This window comes from Megalobrama amblycephala, linkage group LG21 (assembly GCF_018812025.1).
Source record: "Megalobrama amblycephala isolate DHTTF-2021 linkage group LG21, ASM1881202v1, whole genome shotgun sequence".
NCBI lineage: Eukaryota > Metazoa > Chordata > Actinopteri > Cypriniformes > Xenocyprididae > Megalobrama > Megalobrama amblycephala.
Window position 1 is genome coordinate 15,889,926 of NC_063064.1, and position 25,231 is coordinate 15,915,156.

A 25,231-nucleotide genomic window follows, 5' to 3' on the forward strand; every position below is an offset into this window, starting at 1 on the left:
ACAAGGGCTGCATCCAAAATCGCATACTTCCCTACTATATAGTAGGCGAAAAAAGTGACTAAAGTGACTTTTTTCCACCCCTGGGAGTCAGCCGACATTGGCTTAATGTAGCACCATCTTGTATATGTTACATATTACCACGCTTGCTTGTACAGCTTATTTTTAACCACTTCTCTTTTTTTTTCTGTGCTTCTAATATGTAAAGCTGCTTTGAAACAATTACTAATTGTAAAAAGCGCTATATAAATAAATTTGACTTGACTTGACTTGACTAAAGTATGTCCGAATTCACAGTACTCAAAAAAAAAAAAAGAGTAGGCCAAAAGTACCCTGATGACCTACTTCTTCTGGTGAGATCCTGAAGTGTGCATATGATGGACATCCCATGAGGCCACGGGAGAGGATCTGTGAATAGTGGTGATGCAACGCAACTAACATGATGTACCATGACCGCAATGTGGATCCTATTTTAATTTGTTAACTCTATTTCACTCTGGAACATGTCACATTACTGTAGTGAAATCACCCCGGATGCTGTTTCACGTGGACTTTAAACAGCTCATCCCCAGGAACAGCCTCTCACTTCCTGTGTTCTTCAGGTTGTCTTACAGTACCACAGCCGGAAGATATTACATAGAGTCTGTTTTTGGAATCCTCGGTACAAAAATGCACTGAGAAAACCCACGCAGATCAATGCGCTTTACTATAGCTCTCTACACAAATGATGAAATCAGCCCACACATACACATCCCAGAATCTCTGGTTTTCAGGAATTAAAACCAAGCTGCTAAAATCAAACATGAGAGAAAGATAATGAAAAAGACAGAAAGTATAACATTCCACTTCACAACATTTAGTTTTTAAGGACACTGGAAACTGCACAAACACACAAACATGCACATTGCAGCGAACTGTCACGCTAGTTACTCCACAGGAAATGCTACGGTGAGATGAAAGACCTGATAAAATTTTTTTTGAAAATGGCACATGCAAATAGAAAGACATACTTTTTCTACTGAAATGCACTTGATATCTCCAGCTGCTATGGTGGTTTGAGGGGGCCACAGTGCATGCGACACATAAAGAGTGTGTTTGCTGTGTGTGTCTGTGCATGTATACACACCCGAGGACAGGAAAAGGAAGTGTATGAGAGATGACAACTGTCTATCTGCACTACTATACAAGAGTCAAAGCCGATGAAATACCTTCGGCAGCTGGGGAAACAAACCTTCGGCACACGGTCTACAGCACTTTCACAGCCAATAAATGCCAAGAAAATAAAAAACAGCATCTCCGAACTTGCAAATGTATTCTTATTTGTGCCTGATGTTGCACAGAGGCTCACCAAATAGAGACCTTCAGGGGCTTTCAGATCAAATCAGCGATATTTTTATGCTAAAACCGAAGGGATAAACAAGACCTCAGGATGGAGCACTTAATGTTACTGAGGGGCAGTGAGGCTACAAAAACTGAAAGATATTCCAAGGCTAACTGTGTGTTTTGAGGCCACAGGGGACGTGAGGGCCAGCGCACTGTGCCTGCACGATAACAGTATGAGGGATATTAGGGTAATGTGCATGAAGAACATTTTGTATTCACACGAAACAAAGAAAATAAGACAGAGACAGAGCAGTTAAAGGTTTGTGTAATATACTAAGCAAGAATAACAGGGAAGTGTGAAATGTCAAAGTGTGTGTAGAATATTCTAGAAAGTTTTTTGATGAAGAATAAAAATAAGCATCTACATCCACACTCAAAGATGTCTCTTTTATATAGTTAGGGTTAGAGGAAAACAAATGGACACATCAATTTTAAATATTAAACCTTTTTCTTATCTATCAAATTTACACCAAACCCTGAAAACCACTGTGAGATAAGTACTTTTATTCAGCAAGGATGCATTAAATTGATCAAAAGTGACAGTAAAGACATTTATAATGTCATTTATTATTTCTATTTCAAATAAATGCTGTCCTTTTAACCTTTCTGTTTATCCAAGAATCCTGAACGTATAACATTTTATGTATAACATTTCTAAAGGATCATGTGACACTGAAGACTGGAGTAATGGCTGCTAAAAATGCAGCTTTGCCATCACAGGAATAAATTACATTTTAAAATATACATTTATATTGTATTAATATAATCACAATACTACTGATTATTTTGTATCAAATAAATGCAGCCTTGGTGAGAATAATATACTTCTTTCAAAAATATTTTAAAAGATCTTACCCTTACCCAAACTTTTGAACAGTACTGTACTCTATAGTATAAATGTGCAGAAAATGTCCGTGTAACAACAAAAGTGCTTGCCAAGCCAAGAGTTTTCTTAGCAAATGCCCTTGAGATTCACACATACAGACACACAGACACACTCCCTCATATCTTTGTGATTCATCTACATAAGGTCAATGGTCCTCCCCCTGGTCCCCTGGCGCTGGTGTGGCTGTGAAGGAGCCCTGTTTAAATAAATGCTTCTGGCTGTAAAATCCCAGAAGTCTGTGAGGGGGTGTCTAACTGCTGTTTTGACTGTAATTAAGTTGTGAGGCTGTCTTTATGGGCTATCTGCATTTCCTGTGCATGTCTAATGCTTGCTGAACGGTACGTCTGTCAGGGATGTTTGAATGGCAGTAAAGACAACTACACAATGGATGCCAGTGTGACAGACATATGGACCAACAAAGTCTTTTATATCTACAAATTAATTAACTTCTTGTATAAGCCATGTCTCATGTGTTTTGTTGCAAAAGGTACGGCTTTGTAATGGAGGCATTTGCATGCAAATCACACCGCACAAGATCTTTGAATCATTCTGCATAATATATCTGCCCCGTGTGGTGAAGTTTGGAATAACAGACTATTAAAAATGTTTTTTTTGTCCATATTCAAACTCATCTCTTTTTCTATGAAGCTGCATCAAATCAATGATACAATCTGTAGTTCATAAGACCAAAGCCCTGCCCTGTATGAGGAGACAGCTAATGTGAAATTCATTTCCGTTGAGAAATAACCATAATGCCCTCTGCTGACAGTTCACCATTCAACAACTCTCAATCTCTCTGACAGCACAGGCCAGCTGGGTTTGCTCTTTTCCTGATTTAGACGAGATAGGAACAGACAGGAGGGGCCTCGTAAATATGACGGATACATTAACACTACAAGGGACGGAAAAGCTTTTTTCAGTAATGACTATTCTGACAAAATAAACGCTCTGGAGAGAAATAGGTTTTTGGATATTATCTTCAAAATTCAATATGTCTGATTGGGCTCTAGGTCATTTCGTTTCGGTCAGGCTCACCTAGAAACTTTGGCAAAGTAAGTGTAAGCCTTTGCGTGTGTGTTGCTGAGTGTGCCCCAGGCAGGCCCCCTGCTGCTCTTCCTCAGTCTCAACTGCGCTGTCACTTCCTGTGTACCTGGGACTAACTCACTGCCAGTGTAAAATGCAGCCAAGCATCAGAGAGGCATTTAAGCATGTTCTAATGTGTCCCAGCAAAGCGACCCAGGCAGGATCAGATTCAGTTTCTGCTTCATCCCTCGTATCTTGCTGCATAATTTTATGCTCTGTTTCTGAATTTGGAAAGCTCTCATGCTTCACTTACAAAAAAGTATCCTCCATCAAAAAAGTGCCATAAAAATATCAGTATATTTCTATATTCCAATATACTTGGTGCTACTACTTTTTTGTACATGTAGCAAGGTATTACTATAGTATTCTTTGAAGAAGCATAGTAAATGCAGCATGGGATATTTTATCATTTTGTACCATGGTATATGTCAAAGTACCATAACTTTACTCTTATATAAGACCATTATTATGGAAATCTGTTTCTGCTACAGAGTAAAAAACAAAGTAATTGTGAGATAAACTTTAAAATAAGAAATAAAGTCACACTGTAACATAAATTTCCAATTACGAGAAACAGTCAATTATGAGATAAAAAGTCACATTGTGAGATATAAGGTCACAATCACAGGAAATAAATTCACAAATATAAGCTATAAAGTCATATTGTGATTTATATTTTCGCAATTAATAGAAATAAAGTCAGTATTATAAGATATATAGTCACTGTATGATATATTAATGTGTAAATGTGAGAAATAAAATGGTAGGATATAAAGTCACAATTAGGAGATAGTCACAATGAGATAGTCACCGTATGAGATATAAATTCGCAAATGCAAAAAAATAAAATCACAGTGTGAGATATATAGTCACGTGTAAGATATAAATTCGCAAATGCGAGAAATAAAAATCACATTGTGAAATATATAGTCACGTGTAAGACATAAATTCGCAAATGCGAGAAATAAAATCACATTGTGAGATATATAGTCACGTGTAAGATATAAATTCGCAAATGCGAGAAATAATGACATTGTGAGATATATAGTCACGTGTAAGATATAATTTGCAAATGCGAGAAATAAAATCACATTGTGAGATATATAGTCACGTGTAAGATATAAATTCGCAAATGCGAGAAATAAAATCACATTGTGAGATATATAGTCACGTGTAAGATATAATTTCGCAAATGCGAGAAATAAAAATCACATTGTGAGATATATAGTCACATGTAAGATATAAATTCACAAATGCGAGAAATAGTGACATTGTGAGATATATAGTCACGTGTAAGATATAAATTTGCGAATGCGAGAAATAAAATCACATTGTGAGATATATAGTCACGTGTAAGATATAAAGTCGCAAATGTTAGAAATAATGACATTGTGAGATATATAGTCACGTGTTAGATATAAATTCGCAAATGCGAGAAATAATGACATTGTGAGATATACAGTCACGTGTAAGATATAAATTCGCAAATGCGAGAAATAAAAATCACATTGTGAGATATATAGTCACGTGTAAGATATAAATTCACAAATGCGAGAAATAATGACATTGTGAGATATATAGTCACGTGCAGGGCTTGACATTAACACCCGCCAACCCGCCAAATGCGGGTAGATTTCAGCTGTGGCGGGTAAGACAGCCACTCCTACTAGCCACTTTGGCGGGTTGAATATAATTTCAGTTTACAGCCAAATGATCGTCGAAGATCATCGTAGCACAAAATTACAATCCAATCACACAATTCGTTATTTAGCCTACGTGCAGTTAGTGAATGAGGGATAGGCGGAATTGCGCTGAATGACACACAACAGAAGCGCTCTGTCGTGCGCGATCAGTTCTCCTCGCGCCTGAATAGTTAAACAGTGCACACAGATGTCTAAATGGTCTAAATGTCCATCGTGTGGAGTATCTCGCGTGAATACAGTCGGTTATGGCTTAAGTGGACGTAAACAGGTGGGTAATAACTGGATATGCGTCAGTTACGTCCATACATTCAGCAGCCCAATTAAATACCTGTCTGTCATTAATGTTAAACAACAAAAGATGTTAAATAATATGAAAAAAGATTATTTTTAATTTACTATTGTTTTTGTAATTTGCTTCTTTGTTCTTTTATATAGCTTATACAATTTCTCATATTAGCCCATGCTCATATTGTCCACCTCTTGCCCACCTGTACATACCAGCTGATATACAATGTAGTCTTGATTTGGGTGGTCAATCTGCATTTAAAAGTTTGAAAGGGTTTTAAATCTTCTAAATCAAGTAAAATGACTCAAAATAAAGTAATTTAAGCATAACAAAGTCAACTTTAATCATATAAACTGTAATTTACCAACATCAAAATTGTGGCCAGTGAAAATGCTCAGTGGCTAGTAACTTTGGAAAACCACTAGCCACAGTGGCTGGTGAGCAAAAAAGTTAATGTCAAGCCCTGGTCACGTGTAAGATACAAATTTGCAAATGCGAGAAATAAAAATCACATTGTGAGATATATAGTCACGTGTAAGACATAAATTCGCAAATGCGAGAAATAAAAATCACATTGTGAGATATATAGTCACGTGTAAGATATAAATTCGCAAATGCGAGAAATAAAAATCACATTGTGAGATATATAGTCACATGTAAATTTGTAAATGTGAGAAATACAATCAAATTGTGAGATATAGTCACGTGTAAGATATAATTTGCAAATGTGAGAAATACAATCAAATTGTGAGATATAGTCACGTGTAAGATATAAATTTGCAAATGCGAGAAATAAAATCACATTGTGAGACAGTCATGTGTAAGATACAGTTTGCAAATACCAGAAAGTCACATTGTGAGCTTTTGTAGTCAAAATGGCAAGAAACAATGTCACAATTATGAGATAATTGAGATAATAAAGTCACATTGTGAGCTTTTGTAGTCAAAACAATGTCGCAATTATGAGATAATTGAGATAATAAAGTCACATTGTGAGAAATAAGGTTGCAATTATAAGAAATAAATTCACAATTACTGTTGCGCTATAATATGTATTTGAATGCACAGCCTTTGACATCAACAATAAAAGATATTTGGAATCTCTCAAGTCAATTTGTTTTGCTTTCCTAACAATGAGTGATAATATTCTATCCGTGACCCTATTAAAACAGGCCTGCGGCCCATTTTTGCTCTACCAGAAGAATTACCTAATGGGATGCACATTCTCTATCTGTTTTGCCCCCTTGTGTTTCTCCATAGTGAGGAGCTCCCTCTTTTAGTGTGCACAAAGCAATAATGACTCACCGTCTCCTGAGGGTCTTTGGCACTGGGCCTCTGTGAAGTGGGAGTAGACGTGTCCTCTGTCCGCTGGTCTAGTTGGTTGCAGTCCAGCTGAACAAGCCCCTGACACTCCAAATGACATGTGTAGCTGCAGTCTGGAGGCCAGAGACAAAAAGGACATACACAGTCACTAACAGCCATGAAGCACACTGACAAACAGCACAGTTCAGAAAGCCAGTGAGGGCTGCCAACACTCTTTTAGCTCCTTTAAAAGAAAAAGGTTTGAAAAGGCTGGAGGAGGATCGGGTCATGTGTTTTATTCACTGAAAATGTCTGTGTCAACATGAGAGCAGAAGTCTTGATTAAACCTAGGGTGGAGCTGGTGATGATAAACTGACATTCTGAATGTTTTAGACACATACACTCCACAAACTAGAGACAGCAAATACGCTCCAGATTTAACAGCTCTGCAATGACAGTGTCTCATTTACATTAGACAGAATGTCTGTTGTATCCTCCACATAAACATTAATTATGTGGAGGATTTCATTCATGTGAGGTTATCACGGCTCTGTTAAACAGTGCCCTATTCATTCAATCTCAACTGATCTGACCCCAAGATAGATATTTATAGAAATCAGAAGACCTTATTTATTTAATTTAATTGCATCTATAGCAGCTGTAACCTTTATAACAGTGATATCCATTGTGTTTTTTGCCATAGACGTTGTATGTGGCGCCATCTAGTGGATGGCTGATATAATATACAGCACTGTTTGCAAAGGAGAGAGAAGCTTATCAAAATTTTTTAGTATTTGTAGATTTGTATTTTGTCTCTTCTATTATTTCTTAAGAGATTGTGCATTTCAATAATTATTGAAAAAAAAATATAAAGTTGTTATAATATAAAATATAATAAAAAAATAAAAAAATTCACCTTGGTTTTTCACCTTGGGAGAATGTATATCCTCATTGTCATGTTAAAAAAATGCCCAACAATGCAGGGAATGAGGAAAGGGTAACATCTTCTGTTTCAAGTTTGTGTATTAAATTACACAGTGGTGTGGGAATTCATGACGGCATTGATAAAGCACAACTCCCTCACACCTTCAGCGCTCATATAGAGCTTTACTACCACTGAACTTTACTGTGGGAACCAGGCACTTCTCACTGTACTCCTCATCTACCAACACCATAACATTTTGGATGCTGTTAGATCCAAAATGATTGATTTGGTCTCATGAGTTAGATCCAAAATGATTGATTTGGTCTCATGAGACCAGATTATTGATTCCCAGAATCTATATTTTGTAAATATGGACTTTATTATGCTTTGGCTACAGTAGGTAGTTTCAGTGAGAACAACAATCATGCATGTCATTTCTGCAGGCTACATCTTACTCTGTGAGATAAACAGTCACTCTTTTCATAGCTTTTGCTGGCTCTGACACACTCGCTTGGTATTTCTCCTGCTCTTTGTCTAGCAAAAAAATCCCTCATCACTTAATGAAAGCTTAAAATAAAGGCCTGATTATTTCAGGGGCCTTGTCACAAGTCCATTGTTTTTGAATTTCCGTGTTACTTTTGCTATATTTTCACACTTAAAACAATGATTTGGTAATCCTCTTGTACCACTGTACTCTTTTGTGCTAAGAAATAAGTCTCCTGACAGTTCTGTCCCAAGCGCTTCCATTGTTGTCAGCATTAAGTCTGAGAATGATTCAGTGGGCTATATTACACTTTTAATTGTCAAGAAATTACTTCTCTTTAAATGTTTTGGTTCAACATACTTACCTGTTGATCAAACATTGTTACACCAGAAAATGTTTATTTCGTTTTATTTAGTAACTTTTAGAGGGTGTACTCATTTTTGCTACACAACATTTTATCACCTTGATAAGAAAATCTTATTTTCCTGAATAATTTTGACATGCTTCTTTGGTAATTGATTAAGCAGACTTGCTGGAAGATTATATCTCTAAAGAACCCTAACATGTCTTCTAAGTAATTGAGTAATTGCTGACTGTGTATATATATTTCAACAGCTAAAAAGCCCTGCGAGCATCTAAATTCATTGCTCACATATATATATATATATATATTCATATATTTATATATTTATATTTCACTTACACTATTATTTCTTAATTATTTCAATGATAAAAATTATAATTAAATAATTTATTAAATTAAATGTATTATCATTAAATTATTATCATGAATTAAAAACTTACAATATTAACATATATATCATAATATAATTCACTAAAAATATTATAATATTAAAAAAATATAATAAAAAAAATTTTACCATGTAAATCCCAATTGTAACAAAATAGAGATCTGTTTCATTACAATAGGGCTTTACATGATAACAGAGAGAAAAGTTTCACTCGCTAGATGGCGCCACAGTGTAACGTCATCAAAGGTAAACGCAGGCCAGTAAAATAAGGTTATTAAAGGGCTGGAAAAGACAGCTGCTGTTTAATTCCTGCCAAGAAACATTTCATTGACACGGAGTTCATTTTTTCCTCCCATAATTGCCCACCCAGTGCTCTTTTTTCACATATTTGCTTTGGAAAGTAGACAGCACATCTTAGAAAACACTGTTGCAAGCTGCCCTCATCATCCTAAAATCCACATTAGCATCATACCAAAGAGAAGAACATGACCTCAGACCAGTGCAGCGAGTAAATTCAACAGCTAAAAAGCCCTGCGAGCATCTAAATTCATTGCTCACAGTCACGCGGTAACCAAGGAAACGACACTCTGCACCACTGGATAGGCCTATTCTTCAGCACGGGCTGACCATGATTTTACATGACATGGTGTCCTGCAGTGAGACTGCAGTGTCATTTATATTGTATAAAGGTTCTGTAGCAACATGTAGTGTTTTAGTGGTGACAAAGAAATGGGTTTTTGTTTTGTTTTAACTGCACAGTCAAATGATAACAATGATGACTGAGGTATCTGTCTCTACACAAGCAGTATCACAGTGAGAGTGACAGATGTCGACAGCGAATGCTGATTGATTATCAGTGGATTGATTATCAGTGCCAAACACATTGCTACTGTCATTGTGGAAGAGCAGGGAGGTGCGGATCACCGTGAAAGGAGACTGGGAATGCTAAGAGCCTCTACACAACACTGATAACACACATGGAAAATGGACGTCACTTTCGATGGTTTGTTGCCGCAATGCCGGCAAAGTATAAATCTTCAGGGGAGTGTTGAGCAGGACTATGAGAAAGAGTGTCCAAACCAAACAGAATGACTGACTCAGGGTCAGGAAATGCATTATGGGAGGAGGTGAGGCTTCCGTCCGGTACTGACTCTCACCTTCAACCTCAACAGTGAAGTTTAATGCAACACCCATGATAACTTTATGCAGCAATGACTTGATAAAATGAAAAACCTGACACGTGCAGCAGCAGGCAGGTGGTAACAGGTCCTCCTACAACATGGGTATCGTCTGTGTCTATTTGCAAAAAATTACTTTACCAAGAAAGGATGAAAACGTTTACAACGTATCTACTACAGACATTTTTCAAAGTGCATCAACAAAAATCAGAAAATGTATTTTAAATGTGTTTCCCTTACATGTTTTAAACTTAAAACTGATTAAAAAATATATAATTCTAAAATGTCATTATAAACACACACATACATATAATAAAAATATATATATTACATTTTAGTTAATGCATTATCAAAAGAAATGATAACTTTTATCATGTTACTGTAGACATTTTACTAAGCACATCAAATTTCTTACATTTCTTACTTTTTTTTTACTATTTTTTCTACTCTTATTTTAAAATCGGACTGATTAAAAATACATAACTATAAAAAAGTTGCATTTAGTCATTATCTATATATACTTCTAATTAACTTAAATTAATGTATTATTAAAAAGCATCACTTTTTCCACTTTTAAAAAAAGTCATAATGACATCATTCTTTCAAGAAGTTAAAAGTCTCTTTTATCACTTATTAATGTTGTCTACCTTCTTACCATTTGAACATTAAACATTAAACAACTGATAACTGATCAGCTTTAACTCTCTTTTGAAATACATTTTGTAGTTTCACAGCTTGTAATGCCAAATAAATCAGTACAATTTTCAACCCTGTTACCAACATCCCTGTTACCTTTCTGAAGGTGCAATGATGTCCTAACATGTACTAACATGCTCTTGAAGTCTATGGCAACCCATAGAACCGCTTGCGGGAAAGTTGTGAAATTTGGCACACAGTTAGAGGACAGTCTGACCTGTGTCCATAGCAAATTTGGAGTCTCTAACTCAATCCCTCTAGCGCCACCAGCTGTCCAAAGTTGCACTTATGTTTATGCTAATAACTTTTGAACCGTAAGGGCAAAATTCTTTTTCCCACTGATTCCGTGGGTCAAGCCGATTCGAATGCAAATTTCGAATGAAAATTTTTCTGAAAAACGTACTTTTTCGAACTGCCGAAAAGTTATGGAATTCAAGTCGATACCTCAAACCGTTTTCATAAAACACACGAAAGAATTGTATGTAGTGCTTGCGAAAATAGACGTAAGGCTGTATCTCCGCAACGCTTTATCGTATTCAGACCAAACTTGGTATATGTCATCACAAGCATGACCTGAGGCATCATGCAGTGTTTCGGCGCAGCACCACCTACTGGTGCGGAGATATGAAAAATGGCTATTTTTGCTCATAAATTTTGATGGGTTTGACCAAAAATCATAAATTTGATCTCGTTAGATTCAGGACATCATTCTGAGTCAAATGATATACTTTTATACTATATATACTATGATATACTTACTATACTATATTTTCCCATATTGGCCATTTTAGCCGTCGGCCATTTTGAATTTTGTGCTAAAATGCTGTATTTTACGAACGCATTAGCATATCGTTACGAAACTCGGTATGGGTCATCAGGACAATGCCCTGATGCGCCACCTTGTGGTCAAAAGTTATAACAAAATTTACATAAATGCTAATAACTTTTGAATATATTAACCGATTGTAATGAACTGGTCTCTGTAGATTCCTTGGGTCATGCCGAGAACACAGATATCAATTTTGCCATAGTCAGCTGAACTTCCTGTCCGCCATATTGTTTTTCTTTAAAAACCTACTTTTTCGAAATCCTCCTAGACCGTTGCATCGATTTTCACCAAAATTGAACCGTATCATCTTCAGACCATGCCGACAAAAAGTTATCAAGATTTTAAGTTGATAAGTCAAACCGTTTTCGTATACCGGAGCAATGAATTTGAGGCATGATGCAAAACACACTCTTGAAGCTGTATCTCTGCAATGCTTTGACATATTGACACCAAACTTTGCGATTGTCATTGTCAACTCACTCTGACTATACCACATGAATTTGGTCACAGCGCCACCTATTGGTGGAAAGTGATAAACCAGTAAATCTTTATTATTGACTGTATATGTGATTTTTCAGCTCTTTTGACTAAAATAATCCTAATAGGTCTTTAATTGCTCACTGTTGCAGTTGGTCTGATGCTTACGGCCATGTTGGCTGGCTTGTTGTGCCGCTTTTGTGCTTGGCCCCGTAATTGCTGCTTGCAGCTATATTTTAGCTTGAGATTGTAAAATGCAATTTATTCAAAATTAAATATATTTTTTAAAATAGACAAATATTTAAAACACTACAAAATTTTACTTTTTAAAAATCACATACATCAAACTGGAAAGGCATAGAAAGTTTCATAGAAAGATCCTACAAATATGAGTTGGTGATAATAAAGGTGCTAATGAGTGCAAGTACTAACAAAATAGAAATAGAAATAGTTCAGCTGAGATTTAACGCATCTTTGGACAGTGCGGACTGCGGAGGATAATACAATATGCATGATTCACCCACGATGGACCAGACAAAATATGGCTGGCAAGTACCACCATCTGTCTGGAATGTAAAATCACTCCTAAAAAGTCTATAAAATGTCCACAATTCCTGATTTAGTTGTTTATACCAAAAGAAGAACATATGAGTGCTAATCAGCAAGTAACAAAATAAAGAACTAACCCATGGGTTTCAGTAGCATCAGTTCACATAGTTTATATAAGCCAAATCTAAATGGGACATAGTTAAATGACCCAAACAAGATTGGAGGTTTACAACAGCCAAATCTTCTTTGAAACTTGAGGTAATTATTATCACACGACAATCCTAGAGCCGATGTCTTTATCCTTCAAACTCAGTGCTCTAAAACACTGCACATATGTTCCCCTCCATCATCACATGTCCTTACCGTAGTGGGGTCTGAACCCCCTAACCCTGATTAATCTGAGGAATGCGCCGCCAAGGGCTAATTACTGACCGTCAGCTTCTGGGGTTACAGACAGTAGTGCAGAAGATCAGCTGAGATTTAAAGCATCTTTGGACAGTGCGGAGGATAATACAATATGCATGATTCACCCACAATGGACCAGACAGAATATGGCAGGCAAGTACCACCATCTGTCTGGAATGTAAAATCACTCCTAAAAAATCTATAAAATGTCCACAATTCCTGATTTAGTTGTTTATACCAAAAGAAGAACAGATGAGAAAAAATGAAGGATGGAAACAAGCATAAATGGAACAACATATCTCTCTGTTGCATAGATTCACACTCCAAGCGGTGTCAGAGCTGTCCTATAACAATATTTTTTATAATATTATGGTTTTATTGTACTTTAATTAAATGCTATATTGATGAACAGGAGAAATCATTTCTTTCATGTCTAAGTGTCTCTACACTTTTTAATGTAGTTTTGTAAACTTTTGCAGTTGTTATGACCTCATATTAATGTTCGTTAAAGTTTTTTTTTTAATTTTGTCAATGAAAGACACAGGAAGAGAAATGTGTATCATGATGATAATTAAATGTTCTAAATGAAAACATACTTGTTATGAACAATGCACTGTTTCTTAAGAAGAAAAAATGAAAAAGAATGCAATTATTTAATTTCAAGCTGTGAAAATGGAAGATAAATTGCAAATAAAAGCTGGTAAAGTGAAGCACAGACAGACTAGATTATTTGTGCTTGAATACATGATAAATTGCAAGACTATTCAAGTAAACATTTAGCAAAAAAAGCTAAATGGTGATTAAAAGAACATAAAAGATGTGACCGTTTACAACATTATTTTGCCTTGCACATATATATTTCCATCTAAAATCCTAATGTTGAGTGGAAAGTTATTTGTCAACTTCACTCATGTGGAGAAAAGTCTAATAAACACTCCATAAATTGTCCCAGAGGCACATGAAACCATGACCCCAAACTATTTGTTTAGCCGCAGACCCTTCTGAACAGCGCGGTCACACTCATGTTCTTGGGTAAGACTAGAGAAACCCCATGAATAGAGCATTACCAGTGTAGTTTACATAACCTGGAAATGCTGCAGTGCTGCTATAAACCAGGAGTGCCTCTGACAGAAGAGGTCAAACTCTTGTCCTTGTCACATTAAACACAATGTTTATTCTGCCATGTGTGGAATTTCCTCAGTACGAGAGGTCAAATACGCATCTCTGGGCCTGTCCCTTTAAAAAAAATCACTTCCCATTTGAACATGGTCACTTCCTCTTGGAGTTAACCATGTCTGCTGATCACTAGAAAACATTTGGTTATTTAGTTGGAAAAGTGTGCCGAACTCCCCTCCGACAGATGGAATGTAAGGGGAGTTTATAGAGGGAACAAGAACACTGAATGCCTTTTTGTCCCTCACGAGCCTTCTCGCCTCCCACTTCCCCCTGACATTTCTGCTCTCCCCTCCTCTTCCATACATCAGCATTTTTCCACCTCAGGAGTCACAGTTCCTTCTCAGAGCCACGGCTCGCATGCATCCCAGCTGCACACACCCACCAACCACCCCTTTCACTCTCCATTTCACTCTCTTTCGTTCTCTGTTTCTCAGATTCTGCATCAGTCAGCAGCATTTTCTGCCATTTCTTTCTCTTGGCCAAGTCAGGGAACCTGACCCTATAACCTTGCTGTGCATCTTTTCCCATGATTCAAGGTTGCCCTTCAAAACAAAAGTGAAGTTTCATTGGGCCATTTCATTCACACAACATGGCATCATCCTGGATCATATTCCAACAACCTGGTCCCAGTGGAAACCTATCTGACTGAACCCTGTAATTTAATCCCAAATTAATGTTTCTAAATTAGAAACAGACACAAAAACTCAGATAAACAGGCACAAACACACAGCCTTTCAACACACACACACACACACACACACACACGTTCATTCAAAAAGTAACAAATGTGCTGAAGTAAAGAATCTTTCTTTAGACTCACATACAATGATTTTCTTTATTAGAGGTGGAAATAGATGTGTGTACTGTTAAGAAACATGTAGTTCTATTATATCAAAGCAAGCACAGCCATACTTTACCATTAATAGATAATAGTCAAGGGTAATTGGTGAGTATTTGTTTAGCCTGTAACTAAACTGAACAGATCTCTTCTGTCTTAAGGGGGACCACAAAGCAAAATCAGACCGTTCCTTACAAATGGAATTTTGTCTTAATCTCAGGTATTACAATTATGTGGAATTCTGCAATAATTTCCTAATAGAAATTCACTTATATTATAATTTTGGCCAAATTCGACATTCATTCAGGTCATTTATCCCACTTACACCTATATGGATACAGTGGCTGATCTACATGTAATCATATGAATGTTTCATTGTCAAATTATTTGCCATGTATTCAGTAGCCACTGGAAAAACAGGATCAACCAAAAAATAGAGAAAAGACCGAACACTGTGAAATGTGTTTTTTTTTTTCAGTTCACACAGACAAATGGTGTAATGTGTAGTTCCGTTCCTGTTTTACCCGCCTGAGTTCCTAGTTAGTTTCCTTGGTTATTAATTAGCTCTAAACCTGTTCTGTTTTACCTCGATTACCCTGTCTGTGTATTTAAGCCCTTAGTTTCCTCAATTCATGGTCTGGTATCGTCTTTATGCGATTATGTAATACTATTACTATTAAATCTCCTGCGTGTTTGTTTTGGATTTATTAAAGACTGTTTATTTCGGATAGTCCTTTGTTTCATTGTGCGCTTATTACAGCCTTGTACGTGACAAACAAATGAGAATTTTTTCATATTTTTTCATCTCCCTACTGTCTGCGTCTTCACAAGAAACAGCTTTTTTTTCTCTTTATATATACAGCATTCATATATGTTTGATGATTGGTGTTCAAAAGTTCACATTGAAAATTTGGAATTGCAAGTTAATTCTGGGAAACTGTATGATTTTGAAGAATTTCAAACAAACTATGTTGTAAAAAGTGATGCTGATGATAGAATTTCTTTAAAAATACAATACAAAATGCTGCTCTTATTAGAATACTATAGGATTAAAGGAAGTTTTGTTATACAGGGAGGAATTAATCCACGATAAAACAATGCCTGACACTCTGGGTTTATACCCATTAAGACATAATGAATAGAAATAGCCCAGACTCCATTAATGCTTAGCTTAGGAAAACCAAGGCCTATACTGAGGTGTAAAGTATTGACAGTGCAAATCAGGATGTTTTGTCTTGTGAAGCATGGAAAACCTTTTAGATTCTAAAGATGCTGAAAGAGCACTAAAATTCAGTCTAATGGATTTAATAAGCTGCACTGGCCAGGTCACTGCGGTCCTGACATGCCACGGACACAGACCTCAGATGTTCAGCTAGCTTACGCACACAAAATGTCAAGTTGAGCCTGACTGCATTGCACTGAGGGTGGGAAATTGTCAATTGACATTGAAAGTAATTTTGAAGGGTGGGTTGTTAGTGACAAATAACATAAAGAACTGTGTGTCCAGTGTTTACTTTGAACACAGATGCTGACAAAGTCTGAATACAGACAGGTTTGTTTAAGGTCTTATCAGCATTTCACAGCCAAGCTTTCACAATCAAGCTCACACGCACAGATAGAAAATTCAGTGTCAATTTGAGCTGACAGAATACTTCTATACTTCAGCCACATCTACAGTTATGTTAAGTGTAGACCTAATGCCTCAATAGATTAAGGACTTTTGGCCTTCTTCACATTGCAGCTTATTTTGGATAAGAACAATATACTTAAAAAGAAAGAGACCACCTTACATTGGCACTAGTAGGTTTATATGAAATAGGTTATGCTTTGAATGTTTTAGTATTTGTGCTAGCGTTAACCTCATTCAAACACGCAAAAAATGCTGGGTATTTACATCATAACATGAAAACTTCACACCGCCTGCTGTTGATCTATGTCTCACTCAGCATGTGTCATCCACAGCAGTGAGTCAGTATGTACGGGAGCTGATGGCTAACGTCATCATGAAGCAGAAAGGGTGAGAAAAGTGCTGCCGTCATCTTATGCGCTCTTCAACTCATAAGCATTTCTGAACCAGAGACTAAAAAGGCTTATATTTGCCAAACAGCTTTAATTGGATTGGTCATGACTTAGAAACTGAAGTATACTGGGGCTTAAGAGCCAGATGTGACACAATTTGCAGAGTAGTCAGTCTGTGGTCTTGTACTGACACTTTCCAATGCGTTACTATAAGCTACTTGTCCATGTCCATACGCACTGCTATGAAAACTTAAGCACCCAGTCCATCACCTTCACATGTGAAACCATCAATCAAGACTTTCTTTGAAACACTTGGAAAAAGGGGAAATCTCATTAGTATATCTTGCTTTTCATTCAAGTACGATACTAAGTGAATAGAAGAGAAAACTCGCACTAAAATGGATCACTTTTTATTCATTAGGCTGGTGTACTGTATCCCAGGCTCTGTCTACTCAAAGAGGGATTCCGGTCTAGATCAATGGGAAATTCAATTTCAACTCCCTTGGCTTCTGATCAAAATGTCATTTTGCCAAAAACAGCACTGAGATCAAATTCATCCACTGATGCCTGGGCGTCTAACTTGACTGCATAAACAACAAACGATCCATGAGAAATACAGACGGGAATCCATATGAAATGATACATTGGGTCGATATGATTCCACGAACACAATGTAACACATTAATAACTCCTAACTTAGTAATAAACTTTAGCGCACAAGTCATTCTGCTACAGACATGATTGATACATCAAACTGGGTGATTTATTAAGGAAAGGTATCCTATTAGCAACTTTATAAGCAATCCGACATAAGATTGTACAACTTATGAGCCTGACAGATGCTAAAACTAGCAATAAATAAACAAAATAAGGGACCTGACCTGAGACATCAAGGAACAAGAATATAATTTTTTTCTCTTATGACTTGGTTGCCACTATGTAACCACCCATTTCACATAAAAACACATAGAAATGCCATTAAGATCACCAAGAACATCCTAGACATCACCAAAACCATTAGAAACAACTTAGTTAGAACACCCTATCTATCACCCATAACACATTAGAAACCATCTAGAACACCATAGAAATTGCTCAGAACATCCTAGCAACTACTTAAAACACCATATAGATCATGCAGAACAGCAACTACTTAGAACATCCTAGAAATCACCCAGAACATCCTAGCAACTGCTTGAAACACCATACAGATTACCCAGAACATGCTAGCAACTACTTAAAACACCATATAGATCATTCAGAACAGCAACTACTTAGAACATCCTAGATATCACCCAGAACACCTTAAAAACACTTAGAACCTCTTAGCGACTACTTAAAACACCATAGAAATCCCACAGACCCCCCCAGAACACCCTAGATATCACCCATAATCCCTTAGAAACTACTTAGAACACCCTAGATACCCCCATAACCCCTTAGAAACTACTTAGAACACCTTAGCTATCACCCAGAACACCTTAAAAACACTTTAGAACCCCCTAGAAATCACCCAGAACATCCTAGCAACTATTCAAAACAACCATAGAGATCACACAGACCCCCCTAGAACACCCTAGATATCACAGATAACCCCTTAGAAACTACTTAGAACACCCTATATATCACCCAGAACACCTTAGAAACCACTTTAAACACTTGTAATCCACCTGAACCCCCTAGAAACCACCTAGAACACCATAGAGAACATTCTACTTAGAACACCACAGAGATCACAAAGAACCCTTTAAAACCCACTAAGAACATAGAGATTATCCAGAACCCACTAGAAACCACTTAGAACATCAGAGAGATCAACCAGAGCCCCTTAGAAACCACCTAGAACACCCTAGAGATCTAACACCCTAGCAACTGTATAGCAATGGCCTTGAGACACCACAGAAATCTACTAGCATTGCCGTAGAAATCTCTCAGACCAGGATCATTTCTGACCGGGTCTGGTAAATCTGTGCCACTGGCGTTGAAACAGTCATGTATGCATGATTACATTGCACTCTGTCTGCCTGGTTTACTGGCACATTCTAGAACCACAGAAGCTTTTAACGGCTAAGTTACAGATCAATGTCTATTCAACACATGAATAGAGAACAATAGATACAACATGAGAGAGAAAAAGAGACCAAGAGGGAAAGAAAGGGAAGAAGAGAGCAGGAAAGGAGAGCAAGAACGTGATGCGCTAACAAGAACAAAACAAGGCTATTTAAGGAAGGTGAAAGTCACTGCAGAGCTCAATGACAGAATCCTAATTGGACAGGTCTAGGCACAGAGGATTAAAGTACATTAAGTTTGAGTCTCACATTCACTTACTAAACTAAACCCCATTTTATCCCAGTCTCCTTACACAGAATTCGCATCTCTCTCTGTCTCAAGTTACCTGATAACATGAGGGTCCCACTACTGCTGGAGCGCCGCAGCATGCGGAGGCCCTCAGACCAGGAGCGGGACTTGGGCAGGCGGCGGAAAAACCGTCCCAGGCGCTTGGAGACCTGTCCAAAGCAGGCGCTGGCCACCGCCTCCTCCGTCCTCATCTCCGGCAGCATGACCGCCGCTATCTGCGGCCTGTTGCGGCCATGACCCCAGTGCCACCACTGCGTCCCGCTCCAGGTGCCGGTCCGTGAGCGGCCGCTGTCCCGGCTGGGGCTGGGCGCCTGCGGCTCCGTTGCGTCGTAGTGTGGGCTCCCTGCGCCAGTCGCTCCTGTGTGTCCACCATCGCAGGGCTGCGCTCGGTTTTGTGTTGTGCACTGAATGCCCCCCTCCCTGCCTTTCTGCCACCCTGCACCCCTACCCTCTGACACAGTCCCCCCCTCCGCTGACTGGTACTCTCTCTCCTGTTCTTCTCTCTCTGCGTCCGTGCTCCTGTTTTTCTCACGCAGTGCAGAACTCGTACCAGCTCAGACTGCACCCACTCATCCTGCTCTCTGCAGCATGTTTTTCATTGAATCCTTAAAGGCACAGCCGCACTGCACTCTTGCCTCCTACTCATTTTTTCCTCTCCCTCCCTGTATTTCTCTCTCCATCTCGATCGATCCGTCAATCTCTCTCCCTTTCTCCCTCTACGCCTCTCTCCTGTCACTCTGTGCCATCATGCCACTTCCTGTGTGAGAATACAGTCCCACGCTAGGAGAAACCTGTTGTCCTGAAGGACATCTCAAGTTCTGAACACACAAGCCCTCCATTCTGCATCTTCCTCATTTTCTCTAGTGTATATCTATAAATAAAAAGAAATGAGAGCAGAGACTTGCTCCATTTCTCTCGACAACAACTATTAGAGCATCAGTGAAGTTTTTGATTGTCGACATAAGACTTGATAACCTCCATGAATCACCTCACCTGCCCCTCATGTGTGACTCCTTGCACATATTCCAATTTAGACTTTCAGATTGACTGTCCTGAAGATATTAATGATCAAATACCTCGATAATACACCCCTCATATTCCAATTTAGAGATTCAAATGGTTTGATTACCACAAAATAAATGCATATTAAGGCACACAGTGCATATTTTGCTGTTGACAATAATAGATGGGGTGGCAGATTTCCTGCTGTCCTCACCCCAGGTCTCCAAAGAGAGAACGAGTCTGAGAGAGATAGAGGTAGAGAGAAGTGGCCAAGGGCAGCCTAATTATAGCCTGAGATATAACTCCCAACAGCCCTGTCACACTTTTGCGTACTCACTCCTCCTTTTCAGCAAGAACTGCTCCATACATCCCATCACAGACCTCATTAACACATCTTCACACAAACGCATGAAACACAGCCCACTCTACACCTCCAACTCAAGCTGACTGGTCCGATACTAAACTGATCAGGCCATTAAAGCCTTCATGCAAAAGCTGCCTATCCGGCCTCTGAATACTGTGAAGCCACAGTACTGAAACAGGAAGTGATTTAACAGGCCCAGTTCATCTGTAGCTTGAGGTGAATGTTGTATTAAGAAAGTAGACAAAGCTTCTGCTGTATAACTGTGTGTTTCAACAAGGTTAACTCTGTGTGCACCTAAACACTAAAACATCTACAACATGAATAACACATTTTCAATGGGTTTTTGTGGTGCACACAGTCAAGTTTATGCCAGGGGTTTGATTTACTTAAAAAAAAAAGAAAAAAAAAAAGAAGAATTAGCCTAGAGAACCACGCATTTGTTTTACAGGTTTTCTAATCTTGCTTAACTGAAGACAAGAGTGGAAATGGGATTTAAAATCTATACTTTCTTATCAGTTGAAATTAAAGGGAACCTATTATGCCCCATTTCACAAGATGTAATATAAGTCTCTGGTGTCCCCAGAACACTCCAACAACCCCAGAACTGCTGCTCCCAGCCCGCTTTCCAAAAGAGGGTGGCGCTTTAACAGCTCGCGTTTCAGTTGCTCAACAACAACAAAGCTGGAGAATCTCACGCAGCCAAAATGACGATTGTCAGTAACGGTGTTCAGCCTTACTTTGTTCAAACCAGAATCGGACACTGATGGAGAGACTCAGGAAGAAGTTACAACTTTTAGAATGCAATTGGATGTTTCTGAATGGTTAGTGGATAATTTATGTAGTTGCTGTGGAGTTGAACTAGCATGTGCTGTCTTGTTAATCTTTTGTGCAAATCCAGCGTTGAATTGACCCTTGTTTGTGAAACAGTCCGGCGTAAAATGACGGCATGGTAACAGCACTCTACTACAACAACTCTTCCTCTTCTGTAAAGTAGCCCAACATAGCCTCACCCCCTTTTGTTATAATGCAGATGTAAGACTTCCCATATCTCTCTCCTAATAAGCTGAAGCCTAAATGCCAGAATTTAAACAATATTTTAGGACTTTCAGTACTTTTGTGTGTGGATGCAGAGCTTCCGAAGGTCAAAAAGTGAACAACACATTACATATTCTCAGTAGCATCAGGAAGACATTCCTCTTTCTAGCATCACAGACTGTCTGAAACTTTTAATTAAAAATCAATCCAATGTCTGACTGGCATCCATAAGCTGTAATCCATCTGCAATATGGCTAAACGCAGTTGTACTCAAGCATGGATTAAACACAAAGGCAGACAGGCAGCATCCCACAGACGGATGGGTGAAGAATTGGGTGGGGGAGGTAGCCAAAAACCCCAGCCAGATTAGACACATAAAGCCAGACTGAAGAAGAAGGAGAGAGCAGGTAAGACTGATGCTTCGAGACAGCCCATGCAGTGAGGAACCCTTTTTTAAGACACTAACTCCCCCACTGAGTCACAGTAGCAGGGATGTAGAGCGTCACATGAACAGGTTACCTGAGGAGAACTCACTCATTCTCCTTGACTAAACCTTGAGACCTTGTCTAAACCTATTATGACTCAGCATATATAGCTTATACGTCATATAAAGGGAATATAATTCAGAAACAGAACTCTATAATGGTAGTACTAAACACAATAGAGCATGCAGTATGTCTTTCACAATTCGTTTAGCTATGCATTTGTGCAATTGAAGACTAATGAGAGGTTTCAGGTTTTGACAGTGTGTGTTGGCTGAGCAAAAAGAGCCCAGAGGAACATTTTAATGCTCAAAGGCTATTCTTTCATAGCTCATGAGATTTCAGAGAGATTTCAAATATTTTTGATTATGAACTTCCTTGAATTTTGAAAGAGAATATTGTTTCATATGGTAAGAGGATACACTGGGAAATATATTTAAAAAAAACCTTTTTTATCCTAATTTAATTCAAAATTGCATCCAAAATTAAACCGAAGTAAAACAAATAATAATTAGCCAACAAAACTATAAATGTAAGGGTTAGATCAGGCATAAATCGCTCCATTTTAACATGACAATTGCAGGTTACCACTTTTTACACTTTAGAGCGATAAAAATAATGTGTACTGAATACCACAGCTCAAACAATCCAGGAAGAATTTAATGAGAATTGTTTGAAGTCATATTTAAAAGTCTTTTTTGACTTATTATTGTAAATTTTGGTTTCTTGGGAAATGAGTGAAGAGCAAAAAAAAAAAATCCTCCTCTAATACTCTAGTAAAGACTATTAAAGGGATATTTCATACAAAATGAAAATTCTGTCATTATTTACTCACCCGCATGTTGTTTCAAAACTGTATGACTTTCTTTCTGGAGAACATAAAGATATTTTGAAAGTCAACAGGGTACAAACAACATTGTATTTTCATTGTACGGACAAAAACGTTGAATCACACAGGTTTGAAACAACATGAGGGTGAGTAAATGATGACAGAACTCTCCCTTTATGTATTTTTTTTTTTTTTTTAATTATTATTAATTTTTTTCTCAGGAGAAACATCTGAGAATCAGGTGACTTCAGCAAAAATCTCTTTGTTCTCATTTGAATCGCATTGTTGTCTAGGAGAAACTATTGCGATATTAAATAGACGTCATTTGTGATTTATTTCCTTTGGGAGAGAGTATGAGCTCAAAGGAGCTGTTTATAGATGAACGTAACCACTGATGTTCTCTGACTGCCTCTTTCATTCAGTGTGTGTAATTACGGGCTGTGTGCACAAAAACGGTGATCTGTAGTAGTCAGGACGCTCCATCTTTAGCCCATCTGCACCACCGCAACCTCTTAAATACACCAATTCCCAGCATGCTCCAAGACACTTCTAAACAAAAAAGCAACAATTACAAACTACAATGTTGTGCTTTACCTCATGAGTGACTTTTGGTCACGTACAATAACTCTGCTAGGGGCGTCTCAGCTTACTGTACTACAGAGAAAACAAACCATTGCTTATGGTGGAGGCATATCAGGACATGCTCATGGAAAGATACAAAACCCCTATGAACTGAAAACGGTAAAATTTAGCAATTGGAAAACCCCAAAGCATCCCATACTGAATCGCAGTAACAAACCACAACAAAACTACCAGGAAAAATTACACCCAACCCTGGCATTTAAAATGAAAGGTTGAGGAGAAAGAGGAACAAGCTCTTAAAAAGTGGTTTCAATGAAAAGAATGAAATTCTATGAAATGTGTTAAGGAGCTTCTGCAAACACTTTCGACATTTTCATAGTTCTGTATGAGAAAGATACAATATTCTACTCGATTTGCTATACATTTTAAATTTGGGGTAAACTGTCAAATTTACAAAAGGGGCATAAATGGACAATTCACTCAAAAATGAAAATTCTGCGCTGTGCCAAAACTGTACAACTTCTGCAAAAAAACAAAAAAAGAGATTTTAAAGAAAGTCAATGGGTCTAAAATAGCATTGGACCTCACTGACTTTCATTGTATGGGCAAAAAAACACTAAGACATTTTTCAAAGTATTCTGACAGAGGAAAAAAGGCATAATTTTCATTTTTGGGTGAACTCATTACTATAAAGAATAATGAGAAAGAATGGACTGAGATGCCCAAATAATCCCAGAATCATCCTCAACTATATAACTACATACACTATATAAACCCCTGCAATTTCAATGTCTGCCTTTTATCAAGCCGTTCACTGCAGTACCTTTCCCAAACGAAAACTGCTGACACGTTGCTAACTCAGCAACGCTTTACACGTGCACACACACACACGACCGAATAGATGCACCATGTGCACACACACTGACAAAAACACACAAACAGTCTGTTGTCAGTGTGCATCAGGGTAAATGCATTCATTTCAGACCAAAGGACATTACAGAACTGTATGATTTAATCTCTCAAATAATCTCCACTGGTGTAGCTTTTTTTTTTTTCAAGGCTAATGTCTTTCTATTCTACATCATTCACAGATTTATTTCAGTATTTCAAGCGAAATAAAACAGAACTTGATTTCAGTTCTCTTTTACAAATCTGTCCAAGGAAGTTTTATTTATAACAGAGGTTTCTGTCATTAATAAACAGTGCTTAAGAGAAATAGCTGCCCTTTAAAAGCAAAAAGAAGATTTAATAATTGAATTAGCTGATGTGCATGATGGGAGGGTGGACTGCAGCAACAATTGTACAACAGCAAGTAGGCCTACCTCTAAGATTAAGAAAAATCAAAAATAATTCAAGAATTTAGGTACCTCGTGCAACCTCAGATTCTTCATTGATTTAGAAGGCAAGCGTACCTTACTCACATGCTTCAAATGTTACTCATTCCTATCTGAACTAGCAAGAAAATCAAAGATCTCTGCGGGTCACAATACTTCATTTAAGAATACCCAAGGATCTGGAAGGGGTCATTAGAATATCCACCTTCCCCTTCATATACAACTAATCAAATATGACAAATAAGGAAACAGAAAAACAAACAATGACCTCTGCTGG

General features: G+C 37.7%; 1 protein-coding gene across 2 annotated transcripts in view; it reads right to left on the reverse strand.

Moving 5' to 3' along the window:
* rassf5 (Ras association domain family member 5) overlaps positions 1 to 25,231 on the reverse strand; it is a 49,223-nt gene that overhangs the window by 22,126 nt on the left and 1,866 nt on the right. Inside the window, exons 1-2 of one of the 2 annotated variants that reach the window (XM_048171737.1) lie at positions 19,364 to 19,855; positions 6,644 to 6,774 (exon numbers count right to left, since the gene is read on the reverse strand). In XM_048171737.1, the coding sequence (XP_048027694.1) occupies positions 6,644 to 6,774; positions 19,364 to 19,529 (297 nt within the window). In that variant the 5' untranslated portion in view covers positions 19,530 to 19,855. Of the gene's footprint in view, positions 1 to 6,643; positions 6,775 to 19,363; positions 19,856 to 25,231 lie in introns of those variants that run through there. The other variant, XM_048171735.1, reaches the window with a different exon arrangement.